At 47.9% G+C, this 24,746-nt stretch overlaps 2 protein-coding genes across 5 annotated transcripts; both read right to left on the bottom strand.

Moving 5' to 3' along the window:
* Positions 1–3,830: 3,830 nt before the first annotated feature.
* Positions 3,831–12,636, bottom strand: LOC119148130 (C-type lectin domain family 4 member E-like). Of its 2 annotated transcripts, XM_037387829.1 has the most exons (6): positions 8,443–12,636; positions 7,444–7,539; positions 6,305–6,397; positions 5,082–5,233; positions 4,799–4,929; positions 3,831–4,523 (listed from the first exon to the last, which is right to left on the bottom strand). In XM_037387829.1, exons 1-6 carry the CDS (start codon positions 8,477–8,479, stop codon positions 4,364–4,366), a joined length of 669 nt encoding a protein of 222 aa, XP_037243726.1. In that variant the 5' UTR covers positions 8,480–12,636; the 3' UTR covers positions 3,831–4,363. The 2 variants fall into 2 exon arrangements, with proteins under 2 accessions (XP_037243726.1, XP_037243725.1); XM_037387828.1 differs by having other exon boundaries at positions 7,444–12,636.
* Positions 12,637–12,816: 180 nt separating this feature from the next.
* On the bottom strand, positions 12,817–23,892 carry LOC119148133 (C-type lectin domain family 4 member A-like). Of its 3 annotated transcripts, none has more exons than XM_037387832.1 (6): positions 23,681–23,892; positions 21,822–22,121; positions 18,152–18,268; positions 14,492–14,643; positions 14,149–14,270; positions 12,817–13,411 (listed from the first exon to the last, which is right to left on the bottom strand). In XM_037387832.1, the coding sequence occupies exons 2-6, from the start codon at positions 21,886–21,888 to the stop codon at positions 13,267–13,269; spliced, it is 603 nt and encodes a 200-aa protein (XP_037243729.1). In that variant the 5' UTR covers positions 21,889–22,121; positions 23,681–23,892; the 3' UTR covers positions 12,817–13,266. The 3 variants fall into 3 exon arrangements, with proteins under 3 accessions (XP_037243729.1, XP_037243730.1, XP_037243728.1); XM_037387833.1 differs by lacking the exon at positions 23,681–23,892 and adding an exon at positions 22,717–23,088; XM_037387831.1 differs by lacking the exon at positions 23,681–23,892 and adding an exon at positions 22,270–22,521.
* Positions 23,893–24,746: the final 854 nt, after the last annotated feature.

Genomic DNA, 24,746 nt, shown 5'->3' with positions numbered 1-24,746 from the left:
GCAGTGAGAACTCTTTGGCGTAGCAAAAACAGACTGATGTAACAGGGGTCAAAACAGACAGACCTCTTGCTGGCCACCACTACCCACCATTGAGGGGACATTCTATTCCCTGATCTGTGACTTGCTCAGCAGGTGTCAGTGGCTCAGGACAGTGAGTTATCAGAGTAATGGTTACTTTCAGTAGCGTACTGGAGCACAGTAGAAATCGTGATTCCTGGTGTAGCAGTTCCAGTTCAGTAGGAAGCTCATCCTACCTAACGGAAGCCCTTTCACAGGAGAGTGGTTCCCTTATGCTGCTTTCTAACTTGCAGCTCAGAAACAGCAGTTTCAGGTCAGTTGACTGTTATTTTTCATCTCCTTTGCTTTTTCTGCTGCATTTAGACTGCAAGGTCTTTGGGGCAGGAGCTGCCTTCTGACTTCTGCTAAGGGTGTATCTAGTAACCGTTTCTGTGGGGACCTACCCAGGCCTCTAAGAGCTATAGGAGTGGATCACAGAAAAGTAAAAATGCTTAAATCCCACGTACCATCAAAGTAAGTCACTGCAGAATGAAAGTTTTGGTTGAGTGCTACTTCTCATTATTAATGTATCTAGGCAGAACAAGTTGCACATATTCAATAATCTCTTTCCTCTTTCCTTATAAACTGTTAAAAGCCAGAACACGTGTTTCCAGTGTCAGAACTCCTTTAAATGCCATTTCTCTGTTTTATTTTCTAAAACAACATTGTACGCTCCTCATCTGTGGTCTAGCAAGGAAAGGTAAAAGGAAACCAAATTAAAAAGGAAAGGAGAAATAAAGGTGGGAACAGTATGAGAGACAGCAGGAGTGCAAAGAAACATAAATAAGTGGAGGAATAAGTGTTGTAAGGGAACACAGAAGAATTTAAGGTGGGATAAAAGAGAAAAAGTGAGAAAGAGTAGGGGGGGAAATCTCTGTTTTGTCTAAAAAAAGATCAGAGACCCTTGGGGAAAATTTTTATTGAAAAGTCCTTAGAAAATGACAATGGTTGTCATGAAAAACAAACATTTCACTTTATTTCTTCACTTGGCAAGGATCACGGTTTAATAAAGTCAGGTGTATCCTATAAAAAAAGAACCAGCTGTCAGAACTAAACATAGAGAGCAGCATGCAGTGTACAGATGTAATTAATAAGCCTGACCAGATTAATAATGAACACTGCTTTACATGCCCACTGCCCAGCTGATGTCAGTACCAACTGCTGTGACCTCCCAGAGGTTTTGCTGTCATTCCTCTGAGCAGAGGAGCAGGAAGGTAAGCCAGCACATGCCAGTTCTCTCCAAGGAAATAAGGAATTTTTCAAAAGGGTAAATACGCTGTTACTGTGACAGACCCTGCACCACTGCTCCTCTTCCACGTGATCCTACTAGCTAGATGTAGGTACCTGCACTGGTCTCTTTCTCCTGCCTAATGCCATCCATGGGCACAATGGATGCCTTCTTTAATACCTGCACAAGCAGAAGTATTCCAGATCACACAGGGTACATACTTTTTATCAAACATTTTCTGAAAACAGAATGCAGTACTGTTTCTTTCCCACTCTTGCTTCTCTCTCTTCCCCCAGTAATGCCTGACATTTTCTTTCCACCTCTTGCTTATACTGCTGTCAATGGACACAGGGCTTGCCAGTAGCAAAAGGAAACCAACCTCCCTTTCTACCCAGCAGGGCACACCACCGCCCTGAGTCCCAGCGGTAAATTTCTAAGACTTGCAGAGTACGACTGAGTGAGTAGGGAGAACTGGCTGTGCTTTCCTCTGCAAAAAGTAGCAATGTGCAGGAGAATGAGGTGAATTCCCAGGCTGTCCTAATATGGCTCTTCTGATGTTTTCCCAGCTGAAGACAGCATCTCAAAGACTGGGCATCACAGGGTTTCTTGAGGAAAACCAGAAGCTATCTCAAGTTTGAACCACAACAGAGTTTTTTTGCTCTGGTCAGACCATGTCTTCAGTGTATGTATCCTCAAAAGTGAATGTTGCTGTGGCTCCATCCCTATCCTCAGACCTGAGTTCCTTTCTAAAGGAAAAGTTAATGTGACAAGGAGTGGTGAGAATCCAGGTCTTGTTCTGACAGGCAGTTGGGATGTGGTCAGGATGTCCACCAGAAAACAAGGACTGCAGATGTCATCATGAAGTATGTTAATCTGAAGTATGTTAACTTTTTGTCCTTTTCACCCAGCCTCCTGGTTCGAAATGCAGGGACTGTCCTGACGCTTTCTGGGAGTGCAACATCTTTGCCTCTTGCTATGGCATCTGCTGCCTCCTGATCCAAGACAGGGTTGAGACAATAATCCCTGCTTCTCGTGTTAGAGAAAGGTACCTCTTTCAGATAAATCTGTGTTGAGGAGGAATACATGAAGAGGAAGGCTTTTGCATTGCTCTACATCTGTGCAAACAACTACTGTGTACAGAGTCCATCCCTGCCTAAACCCTGAGCGCTGCTGTTGGGGTGGACTAGTCAAGGGCATTGGCTTTACTCACAGACACGGCTGAAACTCTTGCTCAATTTCACCACTTATCCTTCAACAGTGGCTGCACAAAGCAGGGACAAGGACCAATGCCTCTGTCTACCTGTGCTTGCTGTATTGTACAGCTAACTTAAAAGAATGGGTTTCTATTTGTGTGTGTGTGTGTTTGCAGGGAGATGGGATCAGGAACTTCTCTTCAGCAATTCTGCAGGCAAACCCAGTATCACCTCCCAAGATCCCCCCTTTGTTGGGACATCTCAAGAAAAATTTTGCATTCCAAATGTCGGGCACGGAGACTGTTTCTAGCAAATTAAATTTTCTTATAACACAGTCCTCTGGTGTGAGTTTTGCCCTGCCTCACACCACCTCCCAGGAGCCAGAACTGCAGCTGCCTCTAAAACCTCCTGTAAAACACCGGTCACGCTGTGTCTCTTGCCTGCCTGCCCCTCTTTCTTCCCCAAAACCCTGCTGTTGTGGCTTCCACAAATGAGTTGGGGGAAATTGAAAAGACAAGTGCATTGCAATGTTTTCGTTTACTGTCATGTTGGACAGGACTACAAAGTTTTCTCTATTGTGAAAAGATCCAGCATCTTCAGACAATAGGAGGCCAAGACCTTGCAACAGCTCAGCTTTTGGTCCAATGGCTAAAACAGAAAACTTGCACATACATTGCTTCAGGTAGAAAGGACATAAATTTATGCACAGATTTTTGATGAATTTAAAAAAAAAAATCACCCAGAACTGATTTTTCAGGATGTATTTTTAGTCCAAAACTGGAAACTTTTGGCTCTTCGAGGAGTATGGGTATCATTGACCAAAGGGGAGGAATATACAGACAGAGGTTTGGGGAATTTGAGGGAAGCAGAGCACTTGCTCTAGACTTCTGTGTGTCTGATTTGCAGTGATGCCTCTGACAGGGGTTTTCTACCCTCTTCTCACATTAGAAATCCCTCCTGGGAAACCCTGGCTTTAATCCTTCATGTGGTATTTGATTGCTTTCTCTCCCCTTCATTGCCATGCTTAATCCTGCCGCATGTCTCAGCAGGATCTCCAAAATGCATCTCCTTTCTGCTACATCCTGGGCAAACCGTTGCTGGCGCTGACCGCTCACAGCCTGCTCTGTTGCTTCCCTCACATGTGATTCCCCAAAAATATTCAGAGCCTTTCTCACGTGCTCTGCAGATGATCACTAGGTTGTTCCTGCTCCTGGCCAGTCCAGCACAGTAATATTCTCACCTGCAGGTGCCAAACACTGAAAAGTTAAAACCTCCCTGCAAGGGGGCTGGGTTGCTGGGCGGTTGGGACTTGTCACTCACAAGACAGCCTCACGCAAAGAGCAGAATTAACATTTATTGATACTTTTTTTTTTAATTTATCAACAGAGAATATGCTGAAAGAAGAAGGAAACGTACAGATAAGCCATGAATAACTGTTCCCTTCAGGAGTGGGCAAAGCACATTGCACTGAATGCTCTTCTTTCAAATTCTGCTCCAGGGATTTGCAGGACCAGTGTCCTTTCATGAAACGGAGAGGGTCTTTCTGCATCATTGAGAGATCAACTGGACAAGAAGTCAAGGAAAAGTACTGGAGGATCAGAGCACACATCTGTGAAGGAGGACAGTGAAAAGGACACAACAGGTCCTTGACATCAGCCCAAGCAATTTCATCCAGGACTGATCTGCAGCTTGGAAAGAGATGCAGGGGCACAGGCTGCAAACTGACAGCCTTCGGAGCTGGGATTCTGTGGCTGGCTTGCTCACCCTACATCATAAGGTAAAGCATCTGCGTGAGCTCAGGCCAGCTTTTCAGCAGCTTTCTTGTGAGCTGCCCTTTCTCAAAGATAGTCCTTCAGGTCCTTCATCCAAAGTGGAGTTTCCTTCCTCAGACAAATTTGACTGCCTGTTCACAAATTCGATAGCAACTTGTGAAGCAAAGGATGTTATTCCAGTTACTGTAGGTGCTGGAATCTTTGTTACCCTTGACATGAATTGCAGCACATTTTTCTGCAAAGAGCAAATTGGGTTCCCTGGGTTTCCAGAACCTGTAAAAGAAAGTTCCTTTATTGGGAATGCATTGGCATGCAAGACAGGTGGGGATGGAGTCACCTGAAACAGTTGTGGAATAGAAAGGGAAGGTCACTGTGACAAAGATCAGAAGTCATAGTTTTGACTAGAAAACTAGTCAAGTTTTCTGACTTGCAGGGCAGTGGGAGACGGAACACCCCCCCCACCCTCCGCCTTACACAGTGTATTGGTCACTCGGACAGGTGTGGGGGGGTGAATTACAGGACCTTCCTCACTCCCCTGGGATACTCACGTGGCTGCCTTATTATATGGAGTCTGATCCACCCACTGCCATTGCCCATTTTTGTAAGCGGTCAAACCTATGTAGTATTTTGTTTCATAGGCGTTACTAAATACTCCTTTTGCCAGGTTGAAGAGGAACTCCTGGAAAAAGCATAATGTCCATGAGGTGCAGGACAGAGCACAGGGAAGTGGCAGGAGTCCCTGGTGGGGGTGGGTGGGGTAGTGGCAGAGGGGAGCTGGTGCTGAAGGGATGCAGAAGGGACATCGACATCCTCTCTCAGCCCTGCACGTACCTGCTCGGCTTCGCTGTTGATCACCACCAGGTGGGAGCCCATCCCAGTGCAGTTCTGCTTACTGTCATCCCAGGACATCACATCAGTGGACAGGTAATAGCAGCTTCCTTGAAAGCGCTTCCAGCCCTTGGGGCAGCACATCCAGACCTCCTCTGAGGGCGGAAAAAAATCCTGCTTTTGAGCCAGATGTGCTGTCCTTCATCTCCGTGACCTTAATATAGGGTCCCAGTTGTTTAGGGGAAGGGTTTGAACCACATCTTTAATCTGGACAGAGATAAACGCTCTGTTCCGTGCCCCACAAGGAAAGCTGTCAACAGCCTGATAGGTTCCTGTCACAAGGGCCCACCTGAAGTGTCTTTCCCTTTCTCTGTCTGTTCTGCCACATCCATGCAACCTCTGTTGGGTGAGAGACACATTTTCTGCCTTTCCCTTCCTGGGGAGGCGAGATGGGAAGTAGCTGGCTCATGCCTCTCTGGGAACACTTCCATCAGAGAAGTGTTGTCCAAGTGTTTAGCTCTCAACTCGTGCAGACTGACAGACATGTGCAGTAAACTGCTCTGACAGCCTTGCTGCCACGGCAGGCAACTCTTTACACTAGCCAGGTTTTCTTAGAGATCTGCCTTTTAGCCAGAAAGTCACATGAGGGATTAAAAACCCACAGATACATTCTCTCAAAGCATGAGACTACACGAGAACAGATCTCTGAACTGAGTTTGGGAATTTGCACTGCGGGAATTTTAGCACTTCCCGCTGCTATCACTTTATGTGTGACTGCAGCTCAGCTCTCCAGCTACTCTAAACTGCTTAACAAGATCCTTCTACCACTCCTGTTTCTGTTCCTCGCGCTGACCGAGAGGCAGTGGGCCAGCACAGGGAGCGGAGCCAGGCTGGGCCAGCCCCTGCGAAAGGATGAAGCACATTCGGCTCAATCTGTGAACTGAACTGGCAATTAAGGGGCTATGTGAGAAGGCAAGAGTAAGAAGTGTGGTCAAAGGTAAGTGTGGAACAACCCACCCTCTTCCACTGCCCCAAAACATTTTTCATAGCATCCTAAGTAAAATTGTACAATCCAGCATTTTCTTTCATCAGTTCTGCAGCTTCCTTCTTTAAGACAATCCAGCTCTGGCTGACAATCACATTCTCAACCTCAAAGGCTGACTGACACCAGGGTAAATTTTAGTGAGGTTCTTAGTGTTGCTTATGAGGCTCTTGGCATCACTCACTTTTGCCTGCAGATACATTGGGGACACAATGCCACTCTGTAGCGTTCTGGAGCAGAGTCTTGTATTGGCCATAGCTTCCATGAAGGAAAACAGCTGAGAAGAGAGGAAAGAGAAGGAAAGTGCTACTCACATCTTCTACTCCTGCATGAGCAACCTGTCCTATCCTCCACCTTCCAGCTTAGAGCCCCCATCGAGATTGTTACATTAGCAAGCTCCGAAATATGTATTGAATAAAGAGAGGAGAAACAGCAGGTTTTTGATTCCGCTACTGGTCACTCCCTCTGAACAGGCTTTAATCAGATGAGCTGAGGCTGAGGGACTCATTTTCCCAGCTGACAAAACCAGCTTAGACATCCTTTGAGGATGGGGTCAGGAAAGGGTCAAAGAAGTCATGGGATAAGATTAATAAAGGTGGAATATTAATATACAATCCCTCTTAATCTTCCCGGGCATTGCAGCTTTAAAGCACCACTTTTACCCTTGTCAGGAATGGGTAGAACTAGTAAGTGTTGAGGCCTCACCAAAGGGAGTTAAGAAGAAGCACAGACGAGCCACCACAGAGCAATGTGATGCTCCAGGACAGTACAAGCAAAGTGTCTGTTTCCCTTTTGGTCCGCCCAGGCGGTGTGGGTAGGATGTGGCTGGAGCATTTTGATGGATTCACTCCCACCCTGCTAAAATATGGGCAGCCTGGTAGCAGTGTTTTCAAGACATCACACTGGCTCCTCGGCTGCAATATTGTCACAGGGAGCTCTGAGAGTGAGACCAGGTCAGGAGAATCAACATCCAACAGCCAGCCTTCAAGGAAATTACTCAGATGCCCTCTGACACTAGAGGCTTTTCAACTCTTGGTGGGAGGGAAGAAACGGAGTGATTTAATCCAGGACTGGCTTTGCTCAGGCAGGTGGGGAAGTGAGAGGAGCGGTGGGAAGGTGCTGCCAGGGAGCAAGCCTTCACTGTGGAATGGACCCTGCTCCCCGACCAAGAGGGCAGAGGCAGGAGAGGGGCCCCAGAACAGGCTGTTTTGGCAAAGGGCGTTTGCCTGCTGGCAGAGAGACTAGCATATTGTGCTTCCATCTGGCAAAAGGCAGTCAGCAGCCCCCTTCATCCCAGGGGAGTTAAGAGAACCTGCAACCCACCAAGGCAGATGATTACAAAGGCAACTTTGATGACAAGGACAGAAACAAGGAAGACCCAGGGGTTCAGCCAGGAGCAGCTTCTTCCTTCTGTCGGGGCTGAAAAACACAAGGCAAGAGTGGAATCCCCCAGCCCAGAGCTGCCAGCAGGATAACTCAGGTGGGTCTGTACCCCAACAGCCTGCTGGCACCCTCGTGCCAAGGACTGGGAGCCCCACAGGTGCTGTAATGAGGTCCTGCTGCCCATCATTAGCAGTGGGTCAGACCCACAGAGTAGAGCAAAACAGGCGCTGCCCTGAAACTGCTCTTTCATTTCACTTTTTACCACAAGCCCTGCCTATACTCTTCCCAAACTACACTTGCTTCATCCTGCCGCGCCTCCTTTCTCCTCAACACATCTACCCTGTTGCCCTCCATCACCCCTGTCTTTCACTGAATGCTCTTGCTGTACCTCCCTCTCTTCAGAGCTTCTTTCTCTCAGCTACCTTTATTCCGGCTCTGTCCCCAAGCCCTTTTATGCAATAGCACATAGTCACTCCAAGGAGTGACTGTCCAGCTTAGTGTCTGCAGAGGCAGACACGCAGAACAGGTTGTTTCCACAGGGAGAATGAGCACTTTGAAGCTCTTGGGAGAGCCCTTGGTTCTCCTTAGAGACACCAGAGATGGGAGCAGTGACTTGTGCTTAGCTTGGTGTAGATAATTTTACCTGGATAACAATAGGATAGCACTCTTCAGTCCCATTGTTTACAGAAAAGCCACTGAAGAGGATGGCAGACCGTAGCCTGCCTGGACCTTCATTCCCTCTGGCTCTGGGAAAAAATTCATTCCCCCAGCCTGAGCGCTCCCCAGTTCCGTCATCTGTTGCTCTGCTCTTGTCCTAAGCCCCTTCTCCTGGTATGAGGCCAGCCACTGTTCCATGCCCATTATCTATCCTGCTCCTGTATATTCACCCACCCTCCTCCTTCTGCTACAGCAGGACAGAAAGGAAGGCTTTGTGGTTACCTGCGGTTCTGGGACTGGCTCTCCCTCGGCGGTTCATTATCACTATCACAGTATCACTCTTCAGGAGTCCGCATTACCAGTATCACTACGAATACAGCCCTCTTTCTGCACAGAAGACTGCGCTAAGGCAGCTCCCACACTGGTGAGAAGCCTTCGCAGTTTGTAATCCAGTGTGCAGAAAAAGTCATGTCCTGGGTGTTCCCACAGCACATGGAGATGGGGGAATTTTCATCGTTTCTCTGCCAGAACATTTCACAAGATGCTCATTGCAACACAGAAACTTAGAGGCAAATGAAAACAGATGAAGAGTAGTACCATTCCAGCTCAAGGAACCTCCTTTTTCACATATTAAAGCAGTTTCAGAGGACATACTACTGGCCTTAACCGGTGTTTGTTCTTTCCTGGTGACTATGTGTGTGAAAATGCCTCTACTGTTGGTATTTGCTAGCAAAGGGCTAAACCCACTCACAATGTCCTGCAAATAGGAGTCAAAAAACAGAAGAAAAGTGTATCTGTGACTCAGTCTGGGCAAGTCCCCACGTGAAGCTTGAGCCCTGTAACCCAGAGCACAACAAAGAACTTGCCAACACTGGTTTTAATTACTCAGGATAAGAGGATAGAGCTTTGAGTGGAGGGGTTGCGTGTGGCCTGTCATTATGGAGCTGGAAGTCAGAAAGGATCACTAGATGGTGCCAGAATTCCTGTGCATTACAGATGAAGAAGTTACACCTGGTCACCACCACAAAAGGCACGGCCATACATGGTGGTTCTAGCACTGCCCATGGTGACTTGGTTCAAAACCCTGCAAGATAAAGCGTCCATAAGGATAAAGAATCCCTGCTGGATCACATCGTACTCTAAAAGGACTGGGGTAGGTATGCAGCCTTTGCTCTTCTATGTTCCATCAGCTAGTTTCTCCCTGTGAAGAGGCATCCATGGTTGCACTGAGGAAGGAAGGGGATAGCTAAAGCAATAGCACAAGCATATCAGTTGAAGTCTCAAAAGGACAGGGCACAGAAGTGGTTACAAATGAGGACAAGCCGAAACTGTAATACCCCCTGAGTATGTTGTTTCGTGCACAGCAGACTGCAGGCAGGGTCAAACCATTCAACAGCTCTGTTGCATTGGAAAGAAGGTCCATACGTGTGCTTGCTGGCGTTGTTGTAGAAGGTATGAGCTACCAGAAAACACTAGCTACTGGATGCGCAGCGCAGTGAGAGAATCCCAAGTGACATTTTAAAAAGTTCCCAGCCATCATGCTGGGGAACAGAACTGAATTGCACCACAGATGCCCCAAAATGAGAATGCATTGTATTTGTTACTGCTCTAACATATACTTGCTTTTGGGCATATGGGTGAGGAGCTGACTTCAGCTGATCAGTATGGTGAATGTGGAGGGTGCAAAACTGTCGGAAGGAAAATGTGCCTCAGTTCACATGGTTTAAATCCAATCAGGATGGATCTAAGCAGTTTACCGATTTATTCATGACATGTAATAAACTGACAAACTGTGACCTGTATATTCAGGACCAGTATCAGCAATCCAACAAATAAAGCACAATACCAGGCACAAAATATTAATAAACATCTACGGATTTCTAAACACCTTTAGGTAACTAATCCCCAAAAGCTCTAAGCCCCACATATACACCCACACTCACATGATTACTTGTGCAACCTCCCATCTCCCATCCCCACCACAGGAAAAGCTAGCTGCAAGAACACATCCCCTTTTCTGGGAGCAGGGGTTCCCCTATTCTCACGCATTTCCTGCTGGAGGTGCAGGGTTTGTGTGTACTCATGTCACTTCCTACAGTCTGCCAACCCACAGGCTAGTGGCAGAGCACAAGATCACGTATACATACAGAAGCTGTGGGTCCGTACGTGTTGCACCCCTTAATTCCAGGTATGTAGGCTACCCACAGCATCCAACAGGGAGGATGCTCTGTTACAGACTAGGTTGCAAAATTGCAGGGCAACTATCAAACCAGGCGTCGATTGCTATTTCCTTTCCACTCCTCTCTTGCCTGTTAAAAATGTCCTTGCTTCTTCTAAACTTTGTTTTCAGACTGACTTTTCTCCATCTCAAAAGCCAGAGCCAGAAGGGAATAAGAGGAGTCCGAGGAAGGTAAGAGAAACAGTGAAAAGAGGGCTGTTAAGTGGGGCCTGTGAGGAAAGGTGAGACTTGGCCCTGGGAAAAAGCATTTGGAAGAGGGAGAGAAGCATCTTAGCCATGAAGAGGCTGTGAAGAGCACAGTGGTCGTGTTCCCACCAGAGAACACTGGAGGACATTAACTCAAGGGGCAGCAGAGAAGGATTTTGTTCTATGTGAGATATACCTCTGCACTGTGAAGCTGGAGAAGACCAGAACACCAAGAAGGGGAAGGGAGGCTATTTCCAGCACCCCACTTCTCCAGTTCTCTGATACCACCACAAGCCTCTGCTCATGCCTGCTTTCTAACAGCTGGCTGTGACACTGCTTCGTGTTGGCTTGCGTTACTGATACTATCCTGTGGAATTAAGTCAAGTCCCCACAAGTGTCAGTACTACATCACTGGAAATAGCCCCATCAGCCAGTGGGGGTGGCCAGTTTCAGAAAAAGGACTCCAGACCCTTCTCACTTGCTAGATGATGTGGTTGAACATCAGACAGTTATGAATCCCAGGAACCTCATCACTGAAAAGGGAGCAGGGGCCCAGGTGTCCAAGCCACCTTCCAGGCAGACCAGGGGATCTGAGAGGCACCTATGAGGAAGACCAGAAATCTTGACCAGCTACTGGAGGGACCTTCTTCTCTTTGTGCCTGCCGTATGACTGAGTATAGGGAAGACCAGGGGATGCCGGGACCAGCTATGGATAGACTGAATGACTAAACCTTACTGCTGGAGAAGTCCATATTATATACGTGTTAGTATTGAATTTTTCTGCTAGCAGGTTTTCATCCTGCTGGCAGGCAGGGAGGGGAACAGGATCAGGCTGCTTGTGCTGTTTGTGTTTGTGTCAGTGCTTTCTGTCTGTGTGGACCTTGCTTATATGTATACATCCTTTGTCTTCCATATGTATCTGTACAGATACCCACTGTACATACACGCTCAGTCTCACTACTGTCTGGAGGGGGGGGCATGGAGCTGCAGCAGCCTTGCCTCTGCTGGGCTATGGGAATCAGCAGCTCCTGCCACCACCTACTGCCCTTCACAGAACTACTCCCGTTGGCTTAGGAAGCCAAATCTCCTGGTCACCTTGCCTCCAGTACAATTCCCCCCTTTCGCTGAGACACAGAGAGAGGCTTCACTTTCATCCCTAGGACAGAATCACACAGCCGGAAGATGCACATCAGTGCCCTGTGGGGAGCTGGCACTGTTTGGCTGGGAAAGTTTAGGCAGATGATGTTTCCTACAGCAAGCAGAAGTGGGGGTGCCGTGGCCAGGAAGTGGGAACGGGTGGAGGAAAGGTGAGATCCATGGTGACATATGGTCTGCAGCAGGACATGAAGGCAATTCAATAGGTAACGCACTCCTGGAAGGGACCTCTTGTGCCACAGCAGCCCTGCCCCCTCCTGCCTCTTCTACGGCCTGGTCTGGCCTGAGCAGATGTGTCCTTACAGAGACCTCTCAGAACAGCCTTCCTGGGAGGCCAAAACCTATCAGGTGAGTCTGTGATGTGCTCTGAATTGGGAAGGAGACTTCTTCCTTGAGGTGGCACCAAAGGCCTCAGTCATTTTTGCTGCTGGGGACAGATCCTCATACTTGGTCAAGCATGGCCTGATCTTGATCAGACTCCTGGCACAAGATCCTGTCACTCTCTGGGGCGAGACTGTCAGTTATGGAAACAAATACTCATAATATCCCTAGAACTGGCTTCCTGTGCCCAGTCCTTTCTGGAGCTCTGGCTGTGCACAGTGGAACATCTGTCTCTGAGGGGTTTACTCTCCCTGGCTGGATGCAACTTCTACTGCAGTGGTTTCGTAAGGTTGTATCCTGGCACAGCAACATCTTTTGATCCGGTCCTGCCCAAACAAAACCCCTATATACTGTGGGAGGAGAAAACGTCCCCATAATGCATATAGGGAGGTGGCTAGGGAATGGGGTGTGTATTCATCTTCCCCTGGGAGCAAGCATAAGGATGGTCAGAGGGCTGGGGCACCTCTCCTATGAAGACAGGTTGGGGTTGTTCAGGCTGGAGCAGAGAAGGCTCTGGGGAGACCTTATAGCAGCCTGCCAGTACCTAACGGGGGTCTACAAGAAAGCTGGAGAGGGCAGCGGGCTGGAACTAGGTGATCTTTAAGGTCCCTTCTGACGCAAACCATTCTATGATTATAGAAAACACCTGCAACTTAGAGAGGGAAAGAGAAAGTGAGATACACACACAGCACAGAGCCTTTCATTGGCCTAATATTGTATTTTCTCTTGTGTAAGAATTCAGTATTTGTTCAGCAAAACCAGTGCAACTAGAGGACATGCTCTGCGTGACTCAACAAAAAGTAGGCACCTCTGCTCAAGAAGACAAAGGAGATTGCAGCTCTGAACATCTGTCTTCTTCCTGGAGAACTCAACCTCTTTTCAGCCGGTGGCTCTAGACCCACTCAGAGAGAAGAGGACACAAGAGCCCAGGACCTGCTTGATAACTCTGAGACTTCCTGTGTTCCCTGAGCCATTATGTGCACTGGGATGCTGGACACAGGGTAATATCATCTCCACTCACATGTCCCACCCAGCACATGGAGATGCAGGCTTCAGGGCCCCCCACCCCTCCCACCAGCACAGCTCTGCGCTGTTCCCAGCTCACTGCTCACGTCTCAGTTTTAGTCAGGATGAAGGTATCCCCATCACACAGTTACTGCTGCAGCTTCACAAATTCGATGATGACGCTCACATTTGACATCGTTCCAGTTGTTAGGTGGTGGTGAAAACTTATGCATTACAACGCACTTCTGATCATCCTTGTTACTGGGTTCATCTTTCCTCCAGAACCTGAGACAGAGACAGATGTGTTACTCCCCAGCATACCCTGTAGAGCACTGCTAAAAAATCCCACAGCGGGATGCAAGGCTGGGAGGGCAGAAAGAAAAATTCCAGATGCTGATCACAGACAGAAGCGGTACGCTTCCTACCACTCTGATATCCCACTGGCATCAGTCTTATGGTGGAAATCTGCTTTCTTCCTATAGCCAACGCCACAGGGGTCCTGCTCAGTCCTGCTGGGGAAGCTGCTCCCATGATGCACTACATGATGCATTTCACACCCCAGCCGAGGCCTGTGTCTGCCTCCAGGACAAGTTTGTCCTCAAAAAGGACTCAGCAAGGACAGCCCTGGTGATCGTTCCCTGTGCACTATCTTTCCACAGCATAACAGCACCAGCCATGGCCATGCTGATGTATGTGTGTGCACATAGGCATGGGGGGACACTATGGAGGTCAGGCAAGCTGGTCATCTCTGAAGGTTGTCTTCCTGCTGGCAAGATGCAGCTATCATCTGTGCCTATAGCATTGATGACCACATCACAGTTTAGTTAATTAATAACCAATAACCAGCATGGATAGGGCATGTGAACCTGGTGTCCTATGCATCCATCTCTTACTCCATCATTGACTTCTCACAAGGAGTTGTCTCATCTCCCTCTCACACACCAACAGACACCCTCACATCTCCCCTACTTTCTTGCAGTACTAGGAGCAACACCAAACACTCTCCATCGGGGGATACTCACGCTGCCGTCACATTAAATGGAGTCTGGTCCACCCAGCGCCACTGGCCCACCTCCTGTGCACTCAGGCCGATGTAGTAATTCTCTGTTCTTGAAATTTGTCTTAGCTCACTAGAGAGGAAATCCTGGAAATCGGGGAGAGTGCAAAGTCCATGAGGTGCAGGACGGAGCACAGGGAAGCGGCAGGAGTCCCCGAGGGGGGCAGTGGCAGCGGGGAGCTGGTGCTGAAGGGATGCGGAAAGGACATCGACATCCCCCCCTCCCCTGCAGGAGGGGCTCTCAGTCCCCTCCAGGACCTGGCACCGTGTCCCTGGCAGCTGTGCCCCTCTCTCAGCCCTGCACGTACCTGCTCGGCTTCGCTGTTGATCACCACCAGGTGGGAGCCCATCCCAGTGCAGTTCTGCTTACTGTCATCCCAGGACATCGCACCAGTGGACAGGTAATAGCAGCTTCCTTGAAAGCGCTTCCAGCCCTTGGGGCAGCACGTCAAGCCTCCCTCTGTGCAGGGAGGGACCACGGAGATGAATGTTAGAGAGAGATGGTGATTCCAAGGATCCCCGTTACCCAGGGACAATGCTCGTGTTCTGCTTAGATCACTTTTTCTGACATGAAGTGCTTGAAAAAAACAAGGATAGTACAGATATGCCTTCCTATTGCTTTGGGGTATGACCAGAGAGCTTTGTGTACACAGACCCACGGTCATCCTTGTAACATGACCTCAGGTCTTGACAAAGTTATTTTGGTGATCTGGATTGACTTCTCCTTGTACAGACTCCTTTAGGGCTTTAGCCCCAGGGAACTGGGGATATCTATCGCTTCTTTCCCTGACAAGAGCTGCACTTTTATTATTGCTCCGTTGCTAACCTTCCCTGTGCTGCTGCATGCTGTCCCTTTTGTTTGTCAGTGTTCACAGCCACCCTGCCCTCCTGCACATCGCCAACGTGGCCCTCTCCCCCCCTCCAAGCTGTCAGCAGGGAATCCTTTTGCTCCCCACCTCTCTCCTCTGGAGCCTGCCTCTCCGGAGTCTGCTTCCTGCGCCGCTTGCTGTCAGAGCAGACCCAGCATTCATCGTCCCCACCTCAAAGACCTCCTGCACCCCTGCCAGCACTACCGACCTTTGCCTCGTGGCACCTCTGAGACACACAGCCACTCCGTGAAATTCTGTTGTAGGGCTCTGGGCCTGGACACCTCTTACGGAAGAAGGGAGCGGCTGGAAAGGGAAAGGAAAGGCAGCAGGATTACCAGTTCCTCCCAGCTGCTCACACACCATCTCTGGGCTTCACTCTTGCTTCTCCACTTCCCTGCCAAGTGCTGCCCCAGCATCGCCTCCCCTCAGGCTGTCTCTTTCCATTTCACAAGCGGTAACTGCCATCCTCTCAGCGAGGGGGACAGGCAGCATCCCACAGCTGTCCGCAAGGATGATTCCAGCCACTGACTGACAAGATCTGGCCAGGATGACCTCGTGACAAAGCTAGAGAAGCCTGTGACCCATCCAAGCAGTGCCTGGTGGTCATAGCCTGCGGTTTATCATCAGTCTGTCCCAGCACCGAGCAGCTGGAATTGGGCCCCCTCGGGCACTGCGGGGCTGCAGGTGCAGGGTCCGTGGATCCCTAGTCCACAGCTCTGAGAAAACCGTCCCAAACAAGTGGCGTGGCTGCCTTCCCAGCCAGAAGGAGACAATCTTCCACGTCAGAGAGCAGAAGGACCGCTGGAAGGATTTCACACTGAGGACATGCCAGACAGGGTGAGATGATTGATTCCACCCGAGCACAAACATCTACCATGTAGGTACCTACACAGCCAAGCTGCCTGACTAAATCTCTTTACAATCAGTGAATAAAAAGCAGCGCTTCGGTGGCACCATTTGTCTCTTCCTAAGGTAGACATCAACAGTCGTTTGGATGAGTAACACATCAGATGGGACTATTTCACCAGCAACAAAACCAGTCCAGTTGGAGGTAACCACATACAGCTAGAGCTGCTGAAACCAGGGTGGAAAGTAAACTTCTAGGACTTACTAGCCAGTTTATGAATAAATAATGCAGTGCTGGTGACAGGTGTCAGCAGGCCACATCCACAACCTGAAGGACTTATCGCTAACTGAAACACTCAGGGATATTGGCTGGAAGCTGCTCAGGGTGTGCTAAGTATTACAGATGTCTATTTTTATCAACCATTTCATTTAGAAATACTTTTACTAGTGGGGAGGGCAGGGTGATCATAGCAGCCTCTGTGCCTCATTAGTGAATTCCTATAACAGAAGAAGGCTCAGAGAAGTTGGGCAAGGGTGATGCGTGACTGACCACACCTTTGCAAAGCGAGGTGACCTTCTCTCAACACAAAGGGGACCAAACGATGGCCTTTAGTCCACATGAGTGAATCAACCAGTCGTACCAGCTGAGTGAGCTGACCAGCTGTGTAACTGTTCATCCCTCTAATGATCAAGAAGAGAGCAATGTCAGCTGGTCAGCTAGTCAGTTAGCCGGACCAGCACGGGGCAAGCACGTACGTGGCTTAGCCCAAAATAGTGTGAAAAACTGAATGACTAACAAAAACATATCTCAAGAAAGCAATGGGCCTGATCTGGCTTTAACCCACATGCTCCTTGGTCACTGGGAACACTCAGTGTCTCGATGTTGAGCACATTGCAGAGACTGGTAAGGAGAATCACATTTATATTGTGATTGAAATGTGCATTGCAATTGCTACCCTCTGCTAAGCACAATTTGTACTTGTGTTTTCATTTACGTATGTTGCTGTAACACTCTGCCAAACCAAAATCCGATGTACCATCAATTAACTTGGATAAGTAAATTCGCCGTTAAAGATTAAACCTTCCGTATGTGGAATACCTTAAAAAACCTGGCCAGTGTCAGACTCTAAAAGCCCACCCTAAACCCCCCCAACCATTTAACAGAATACTGTGAAAAACAGAAAACTGTGAAAAAAAGTTGGGAGCAAAGCAATACAAACTTCTGGGGCTCAGGAACTGATGACAGCAAAAGGAAGGGCAGCAATTTATCCTGACAACCTCTTCCAGAATCCGCCATCTTTACTGACAATTTGTGCAAACATGCTGTAAATGATCTTTAGCAGAAAACAAGAATGTAACAGTGACCACAATCTCCACAAACTGTGTAAGAGTAACTTTTTATGCATTATTCTAGTACACTGCAATTGATACTAAAAAGGTGTGAGAGTTCGCACCACACAGTTAATCCTAGAGATGCCAGGACTGTGAAAAACCAGGTTTTCCATTAGGACATGAAGTGTCCAAGCACAAAGAGAGCTCAAGTGCAGATCCAGTTACCTTTATGGACACTTGTGCCCCCTCTGCTGAATGTAACCAAGTTCCTTTAGTGTGCTATGAAGGTAGTCAATTGTTTCACAGTTCCAAAGAGGCTGTGCAAGGTGGGTATGTGCAAAGTGGGAACACTGAAAAGGCCTCAGGGTAAACAGTAGAAGATCTGGTGGATGTATGCAGACCTACGCAAGGTCAGGGCAGAAAAGCCTGAGACCTTACAGATAGCCCAAACCACCCTGAAATTCAGAAGATGGCCATGCTTCAAGTAGGGCATTAGACTAGAGACCTCCAGAATCCCCTTTCCACCTAACTCTTTCCATCATTCTAACAAAGAGAATGGGTGTAACAGAACTACACGGCATAACGCTGTGGTAGTCCTAGCTCCCACATACCAGTTAGCCTAAACATCTGGTTTGGCTGGCCTGCAAGAGAGAAGTTTGTGTCAAGTTGCAACCATACCCTTAAATCCCCAATGTTTAAGTAGTCAGGAAAGATCTTGCTCCTAAACATACCTTTCAAATATTCAGCGTCTGGTTTCCTGAGCCCAAATGTTGGTGCTTGCATCCTTTCTCATGACAAAACTGCTCCTAAGTAAAGCTCTTCCCTGGTTGGAACGTATTCCACTCTGGGCTCTGCTTTCTCTGCTTTTCTCCCAGCACTTCCCCCAGACCCCTCCCTTGTAACCCACCTGCACATACTCACCAAAGAGAACAACAACAAGGGCAATGCACACCAAGAGGAGCAGCAGTGAGGTCAGCCATGGGAGCCATAGCGGGTATTTCTGGGGATGGGACTCACGCTTCTTCACATCAAGAGGTACTACAAGTGAAGGAACACACCAAACACAACACCTCCGTCAACTATGCTTCAGTCAGTCCCCAAACCATGGATGTACGACTCAAGAGAGAGCGGCTCCAAAACCATGCAGTTTCAGTTCTGAGAGTTACACAGGCTGAGAGAGGGGCGGGCTGGGACAGAGCAGGGGAGCACTGTGGGTTTGGGGGAAGGTCATGTTCAGCAGTGATGTTCACAGCCCCAGCCCAGCTGGTGAGCTAGCAGTACTCATCGCCGGTGTTTAGGGGTGAGGTCCTCACATGGCCTTCAAATCCGGAGTGAAACCATGTCTTTCTAGATTGAGCTCAAAGCTGCCAAATACAAATACAAATACATGGTCTGTCTGTGGTACTTAAGACGTTCATGTGAAGATCTCATGTTGACTTCTCCCCAGAAACCTTTTTATGCCTGCTTCTGGTCCTTCTTAGTTTTTTTGAACTTTCTGTACAGAAGGTTGGTGTAAGCCGAATGAGACAAAACATGTGCAATGCTATGACGGCACAGAATCATTGGAAGAGAAAAAAAAATATTTTTCCCTTCCATCTCTGCTTTCCAGGATTCAGAGAATGCTTTCCAAGGTTCAGAGATTTGCTGTAGTAAAACCAGGTTGTGCTGTGCTGGATGCCTGGGGAGAAGGGAGGGCTGCGTTCAGCAGCATGAGTAGAGTATCCCGCTCGGATTCAGACTTGCCAGGGCCTGACTTTTGTGCAGAGGGACAGTGCCAGTACTGAGGAGGTTCGGGAGCAGGCAGGAGAATGGGTCCCAGGGAAGGAGAAGCGAACACTTGTAAGGAGACTGTTCTAGGTTGCAGCAGGTACACAGGGCAAAGTCAGGGCAAACAGGAGGGTAAAGAGACAGCAGCACTCACTGCAGGACAGGAGTGAAGGCATTTTGGGAGAGACTGATATTATGGATAAGCTTTGGAGAAACCTCATTGATTGTTCAGCATGATACTCCCAAGCCTGCCAGCAGCAACAAGTGCCTGCCAGCCATGCCTAGTAAGCAAGACTTCCAGAAACCTCCTCCCTCTGACTGCTTCCCAAAGGCTTGGGGGAGGCTGTTACAGCAGGGCAAAAAGCATCATGTTTCATTATCAGAAGAGAAAACATTCATGAACAGACAAGACTCAGATTTCCCTGGCCAAATCACGTTTTTCTGGCCACAGCTTTTGTCTGCAGTGATAACAAGGACCTGAATCATGATCTGGAGTCCAGCCACCTCTTTCAGACAATAGATCTGACCAATCCAAATGATTTTCTGCTGTGCTGCCTGCCCATAGATGGACTGTTCAGCCCGTGCATCCCACACTCACACCCAGGTTGCAGAGAAAGCACCGCCGGAATGCATGCACCTCACCAACACAACTGCAGCGCAGTAAGTCTTGTGCGTACTCAGTGGGATAATCTCCCTGCAAAATGTTTCCTACAGCTAGTGGGCATGCTTGCAATGTGTCCATCATGATCACAACACAACAGACTTGAGAGCATATGCTGGTTATTCAACATGTAAACCCCGTGTTTCCTAGGCACGTGCGACAGGTGTGGTACTGCACAGACACCTATGTTTCTACCCAGGAAATCCTGGTCGGAAATGCAGGAAAGCTAACTGCACTGTGCTGTGAAACCCACCCCAGTGGTCTCTGCCATCTCTTGCCAAGGATTATAAGTTGTTTGATTAGCTGCTACCTTGTCCTCTTTATCTTCCAGTGACCGCCAATTTTGGCATCTCTAGAGCACAACTGGAAGAGGCTACAAAATGGGAAAACCCAGGTGTGCTTGGCCACCACAGCATGAAGTCTGCATGGCCAGAGTAACTGCTCAGAAGGACAACAGAGCAGCAAGGTTTCCTCAATAATTCTCAATTTCAAAATTCCTTTCAATAATTTTTAATCGTAACTCTCGTCCTACAAGCATACCCTGATGCTCTGACAGACATTAGTACTGTGCGTCATGGTACTATTGGACACTTCTCCAAACTCAAAGTATAAGCTACAGCTACATAAGTGTGTGGTGTGATCACTTGGACATGTGCACCCAAAGACAGACAATGAGCACACCCCCAAACCGGTAGCATGAGCCTGGCATCAGCGGCTCAAGCAAACGTGGCTGGATCAGGTGTCTTTGGAGCAGGTCATTGGGAACACAACGGGGAACTTCCACCACCCCCTCCTCACCATGATGGAAATGCTAGCTGTAACCAACTAATCTTGGTGCATCAAAGACAGTGAACTTCCAAGTCAGTCAGGAGTATGTACATCCCTTATTTCCATGACTCATGCCTCAGAGCGGGCAAGGAATAACCTGGAGCTCTGTCGGGGATTGCAAAACTGAGGTAAAGCCGTAAATAGGCAAGTTAATATCCTTAGCAGCAATAATAATTTATGTATTCGTTCATTCATTTATGCACACATACCTTCACATCTCTGGAACCTGCTGTTGTGTAGGGTCCTGTATCTAAGGGTGGAAGCAACGAGCACCTCTATGCGTTCCTATTTGTGGCATAATGACTACAGAATACATACTGATCAGAACATGCCTTAAATTTGCACAAAGCCTAGTAAAGACACATTTTTACAACTGTGATTTTTAATAGCAATAAAAATTAGTTTGGTGTGTTAATTATTTTTCAGGAGAGGCAGACATCTAACACAGAATTGGATCTTCCTCCAAATCTTAGATAATTTTTCCTCTGTATATTTTAGGGTGTTCTCTTCAAGCCCATTCTTCCTTTTAGCTTTTGAGCCTCTCTTCTCCGAGGACCATTCAATCAACCAAATTCAATCAAACCAAGGACTCAATCAACCAAGGACAATGGGGCTATAAGTTTCTGCCACCAGTGCCACCTCTCACGAAGCTGCAGAGGGCAACTGGCTGCTCTGCTGTAAGGAGGCACGTTGGCTCTCTGCTCCTTCTCTCTGCACAAGCAGCACTCTGTGGCCTCGCTCTCTCAGGGGCAAGGGCAGCAGCAGCCAGGGCTCGGGCTTATTTGCTGCCATTTGCTGCCATTTGCTGCCCTGGGAGGCTCGTCACCTTCGTGAGAGAGCAGATTGTTTGCAATAAACCATAGTCTTTATTGTTGGTACTCAGCATTTGTCCAAAATTTTACTCTCTCATCCAAGACTACATAACATGTAAGGAGGCAGCTGCCACTGGCGTTGCACCAGGACTGAGCACTATGACTGTACAGCACCCATCCTGGACTCTCTACCGTTCGCAACTGTTGGTGTTGCAACCAGGAGACTAAGGGAGCCAAAAAACATTTTTTACTGAATGCTCACTTGAAACCCACTGATTTTGCTCCCAGTGGTCATCCTTGTTCATGTTGCAACTCCAAGCACCCAAAGACTCCCACCTCTCCTCTTGTAGACATTCCTTGACCCTCTCACTTCAAAACTCCTCCAGTCTCCTGCTCACCTAATAGTAGACAACTCCTTTTTTCAATTTGTCAAGACCAAGAAGGAACCAGAATCACAGAAGGAGAAATCTCTATTCCCTGTTCTTCAGGTCCTCTTCCCTGGAATAACCCATCCATTCCTTACCTTTGACCACTGCAGCTGGTGATACATTCTTGAACTTCACCTCAGCGTAGGTGACTTCTGATGCCATTTAATCACAGTGTGATCGCTGGCCCTGTCTTTAGTTTTGCCAGGTAAACCGTGGGCCTTTCAGGTCTCTGGTTCCAGAGAGAGGCACCAACAACGCACTGAGCCTTTCACATCTGCTGCGCTGAACTCTAGAAGCACTGAGATAACTTGAGGATTCTGGGGATCTCAGAAATGCTCTGGAACCGATCTTCAGTTTCTTAGCCCAGGAAATCAGCCCCAGCACTATGGAAACTTCTGAGAAAAGAAAAATGAGAACTTAATAACTGGAAAGGAAGTTGCACTCTTTCCCCATACCAGATACTCAGCTGAGAGATTTCCGTTTAAAGATCTAATTTTTTTTTATTTTTTCATCCTTGTTTTTAACTCTCTCTCCTTCCCTTACCTTCACGTCTTCTTTCACCTGTTAGTAATCCTGCCATTGCTCTTAGGTTTGCAGCTAGCATGAGCCTTAGCCCACTTTAACCTGTAGCCCAGCCCAATACCAAAACACATTCTGCCCTCACTTTTCTCTTGCAGTTAAGCTGTATTGCTTATTGCATGCTATTTGCTATTATTTGCTGGCATTTTTTTCTATCTCTCATCTAGGAAGTCAGCCCAGCTGGCAGCTAGCACTAGAACAAATCTCAAATGAGGAACTGTTTAGAAATGAGACTGGGAAACTGCAGCCTTAGGCAGAGGAATAGAAATAATCTGAATAATCCAAGAAGAAACAGAGAGGGATTAGGCCAGGGTCAGGGAGGAGAACAAGCAAAGTGGAATAAAAAGAAATGGTGTTGATGGTTTGAGAGGTTTTTGGGAAGAGCACACACAGAGACCTTTCTATCACAACCTGATTTCCAGCCTGGTGAAGTTCAGAGGAGTGCTTGCTTCAGGGATTCAGGCTCCATTTCTGAGGCTGAAAGGGGCTGGTTTAGATTTCTTACTCCATACTGTCATTTACCTCCCTTTTCTGCTTTCTGGTAAAGGCCTCTGATATTACCTTGGGAAAAATGTCAGACTGCTGCTTAGTCTGATTCAAGCCGGGCAGGTGTGAAAGGAGATAACAAAGGGAGATGGCTGCCAAGATACACGCTGAATCAGAAGGACTTCTGAGAAGAAATTCCAATGAGTCAGGATAACCAGGGGAAAAAGGTGAGAAGGGTTCAGTCAGCGGACAGGACTTAGGAGTCACAGAATGGTTTGGGATGGAAGGAGCCTCAAAGATCTTCTAGTTCCAACCCCCATGCCACGGGCAGGGACACCTTCTACTAGACCAGGTTGCTCAAAGCCCCATCCAACCTGGGAGCACTCCCAGGGATGGGGCATCCACAGCTTCTCTGCGCAACATGTTCCAGTGTCTCACCAACCTCATCATAAAGAATTTATCCCTTATATCTAGGTCTAGCTTCTTTCAGTTTGAAACCTCTGCCTCTTGTCCTGTCACTACAGGTGCTGGTATAATCTCCATCTTTCTTACAAGCCCCTTCTAGGTAGTGAAAAGCCACAATAAGGTCTCCAAAACAACCAGAAAGTAGAAGGAGGAAGCTTGGCTTAGTTTGTTTGGCTAGCTGGAATTTCCTCAAGGCAGACCAGAATGAGATGTTTGCAGGACACCCAGGGAGCTAGCACGGAGGGTGCACAGGGCAGAGTTGGAGGTGAGGTAGGACAGTGGAAGGAAGAACACGCATCAGACAACAGAGGTGAACAACATGGCAGAAGGTAAAGGGCAAGGGAGGGATGTAGTGTACACCTGAACACAGATTATGGAGAACTGCCCCTAAACAAACAGTGCACGTGTAGCTGGATGTCTTTACCAACGAGCCTCCTCATGTCTCACATGCGCTGAGCTGGCTTCACTTCTCCTTTTTATTTTGTTTGCCAAAAAAAGCTGACTTTTATAGAAGAAGAAGAGGAGCTGCAGGACAGAAGCTTGGTCCCTTGAGAAGACGCATGACGCCTGCTTTTCTTTCTAACATCCTTCCAGCACTTTCCTTTGTCTTTATGCTTGGCCCTCTCACTGGAATTAAGCCTCAGAATTTAATTTAACTGAATTAAAATTGTTAATTTTAAACAATTAAAAAAAAATAATTGTTTGCTGAAACCTAGTTATGCCCTCAAAATTTCACGCTGAGATTTCAGTCGGGGTAGCGCTCCGTGTGCTTCCCCCCATCCCCGGCCAACCAAGTCACAGCAGACTCACAGTCTCATGGGGAAAAGGCTTACTTCACGGCAGGGTTTCAAGCTTTCCGCTGTGAAGAAAAGGGAAATACAATCAGCAGACAGAGAAGAAAATCTCCATGTAGCTTCATGAGCTTTCTGCTGTTGAAATACATCTCCAAACACAGCTGAGGCATTTCAAATGCAAATTCAGGATCTAGCTGCCCATTTTATTAGAATAGACTAAATTGCGCTCAAACGTCAGGAGGTGGCTCAATTTTTCCTTCTCAGACACCAGCGTTGTTGCTTGCTGTGAAAATTCAACCCTGAATCATACTTCCACAGGATACAACACTGGGCTTTTGTGCAACAACAGTGAGGTGATACTCCTGAGGGTAAAATTGATGCTCTGAATGTCATACACGCTGGTGGCGTGTAAACAGGTGGGAGACAGGGAAAATTGAGCACAGCAGTTAGTTGTGGGGCTGACAATAAAGAAAAAGAAAACCTTGCTCAAACATCCCCCCCAGATCTCACTATTTGTTCCCTTGCATTCCCAAAGCTGTTCCTCAGTTCCTCCCTTCCCCCTCCACCCGTGTTCTGCCCACCCCATGCAGCACACCCTCGTCCTCCCGCGATACCTGTGCTTCCCCACAGACATCTTTCATCTCAGCCCCGCTCAGCTCTGCCAGGTACCGCCCACACACCTCGTACCTTGCAAGC

Source organism: Falco rusticolus, chromosome 5, assembly GCF_015220075.1.
Source record: "Falco rusticolus isolate bFalRus1 chromosome 5, bFalRus1.pri, whole genome shotgun sequence".
NCBI classification, from domain to species: Eukaryota; Metazoa; Chordata; class Aves; order Falconiformes; family Falconidae; genus Falco; species Falco rusticolus.
Note: the sequence above shows the minus strand (reverse complement) of the source record. Positions and strands in the feature narration are given on the sequence as shown.

Bases quoted from the DNA above. Each gene is read 5' to 3' on its own strand.
- LOC119148133 (XM_037387832.1), bottom strand. From the start codon at position 21,888: ATGGCATCAGAAGTCACCTACGCTGAGGTGAAGTTCAAGAATGTATCA. The intron at 14,271-14,491 runs GTACGTGCAGGG...CCCGATTTCCAG, and splicing joins TCAACAGCGAAGCCGAGCAG to GATTTCCTCTCTAGTGAGCT. The intron at 13,412-14,148 runs GTGAGTATCCCC...TCTCTGTCTCAG, and splicing joins CCATTTAATGTGACGGCAGC to GTTCTGGAGGAAAGATGAAC.
- LOC119148130 (XM_037387828.1), bottom strand. From the start codon at position 7,753: ATGAAAGAGCAGTTTCAGGGCAGCGCCTGTTTTGCTCTACTCTGTGGG. The intron at 5,234-6,304 runs GTGAGTGATGCC...TTCCGCCCTCAG, and splicing joins CAATGTATCTGCAGGCAAAA to AGGAGGTCTGGATGTGCTGC. The intron at 4,930-5,081 runs GTACGTGCAGGG...TGCTTTTTCCAG, and splicing joins TCAACAGCGAAGCCGAGCAG to GAGTTCCTCTTCAACCTGGC.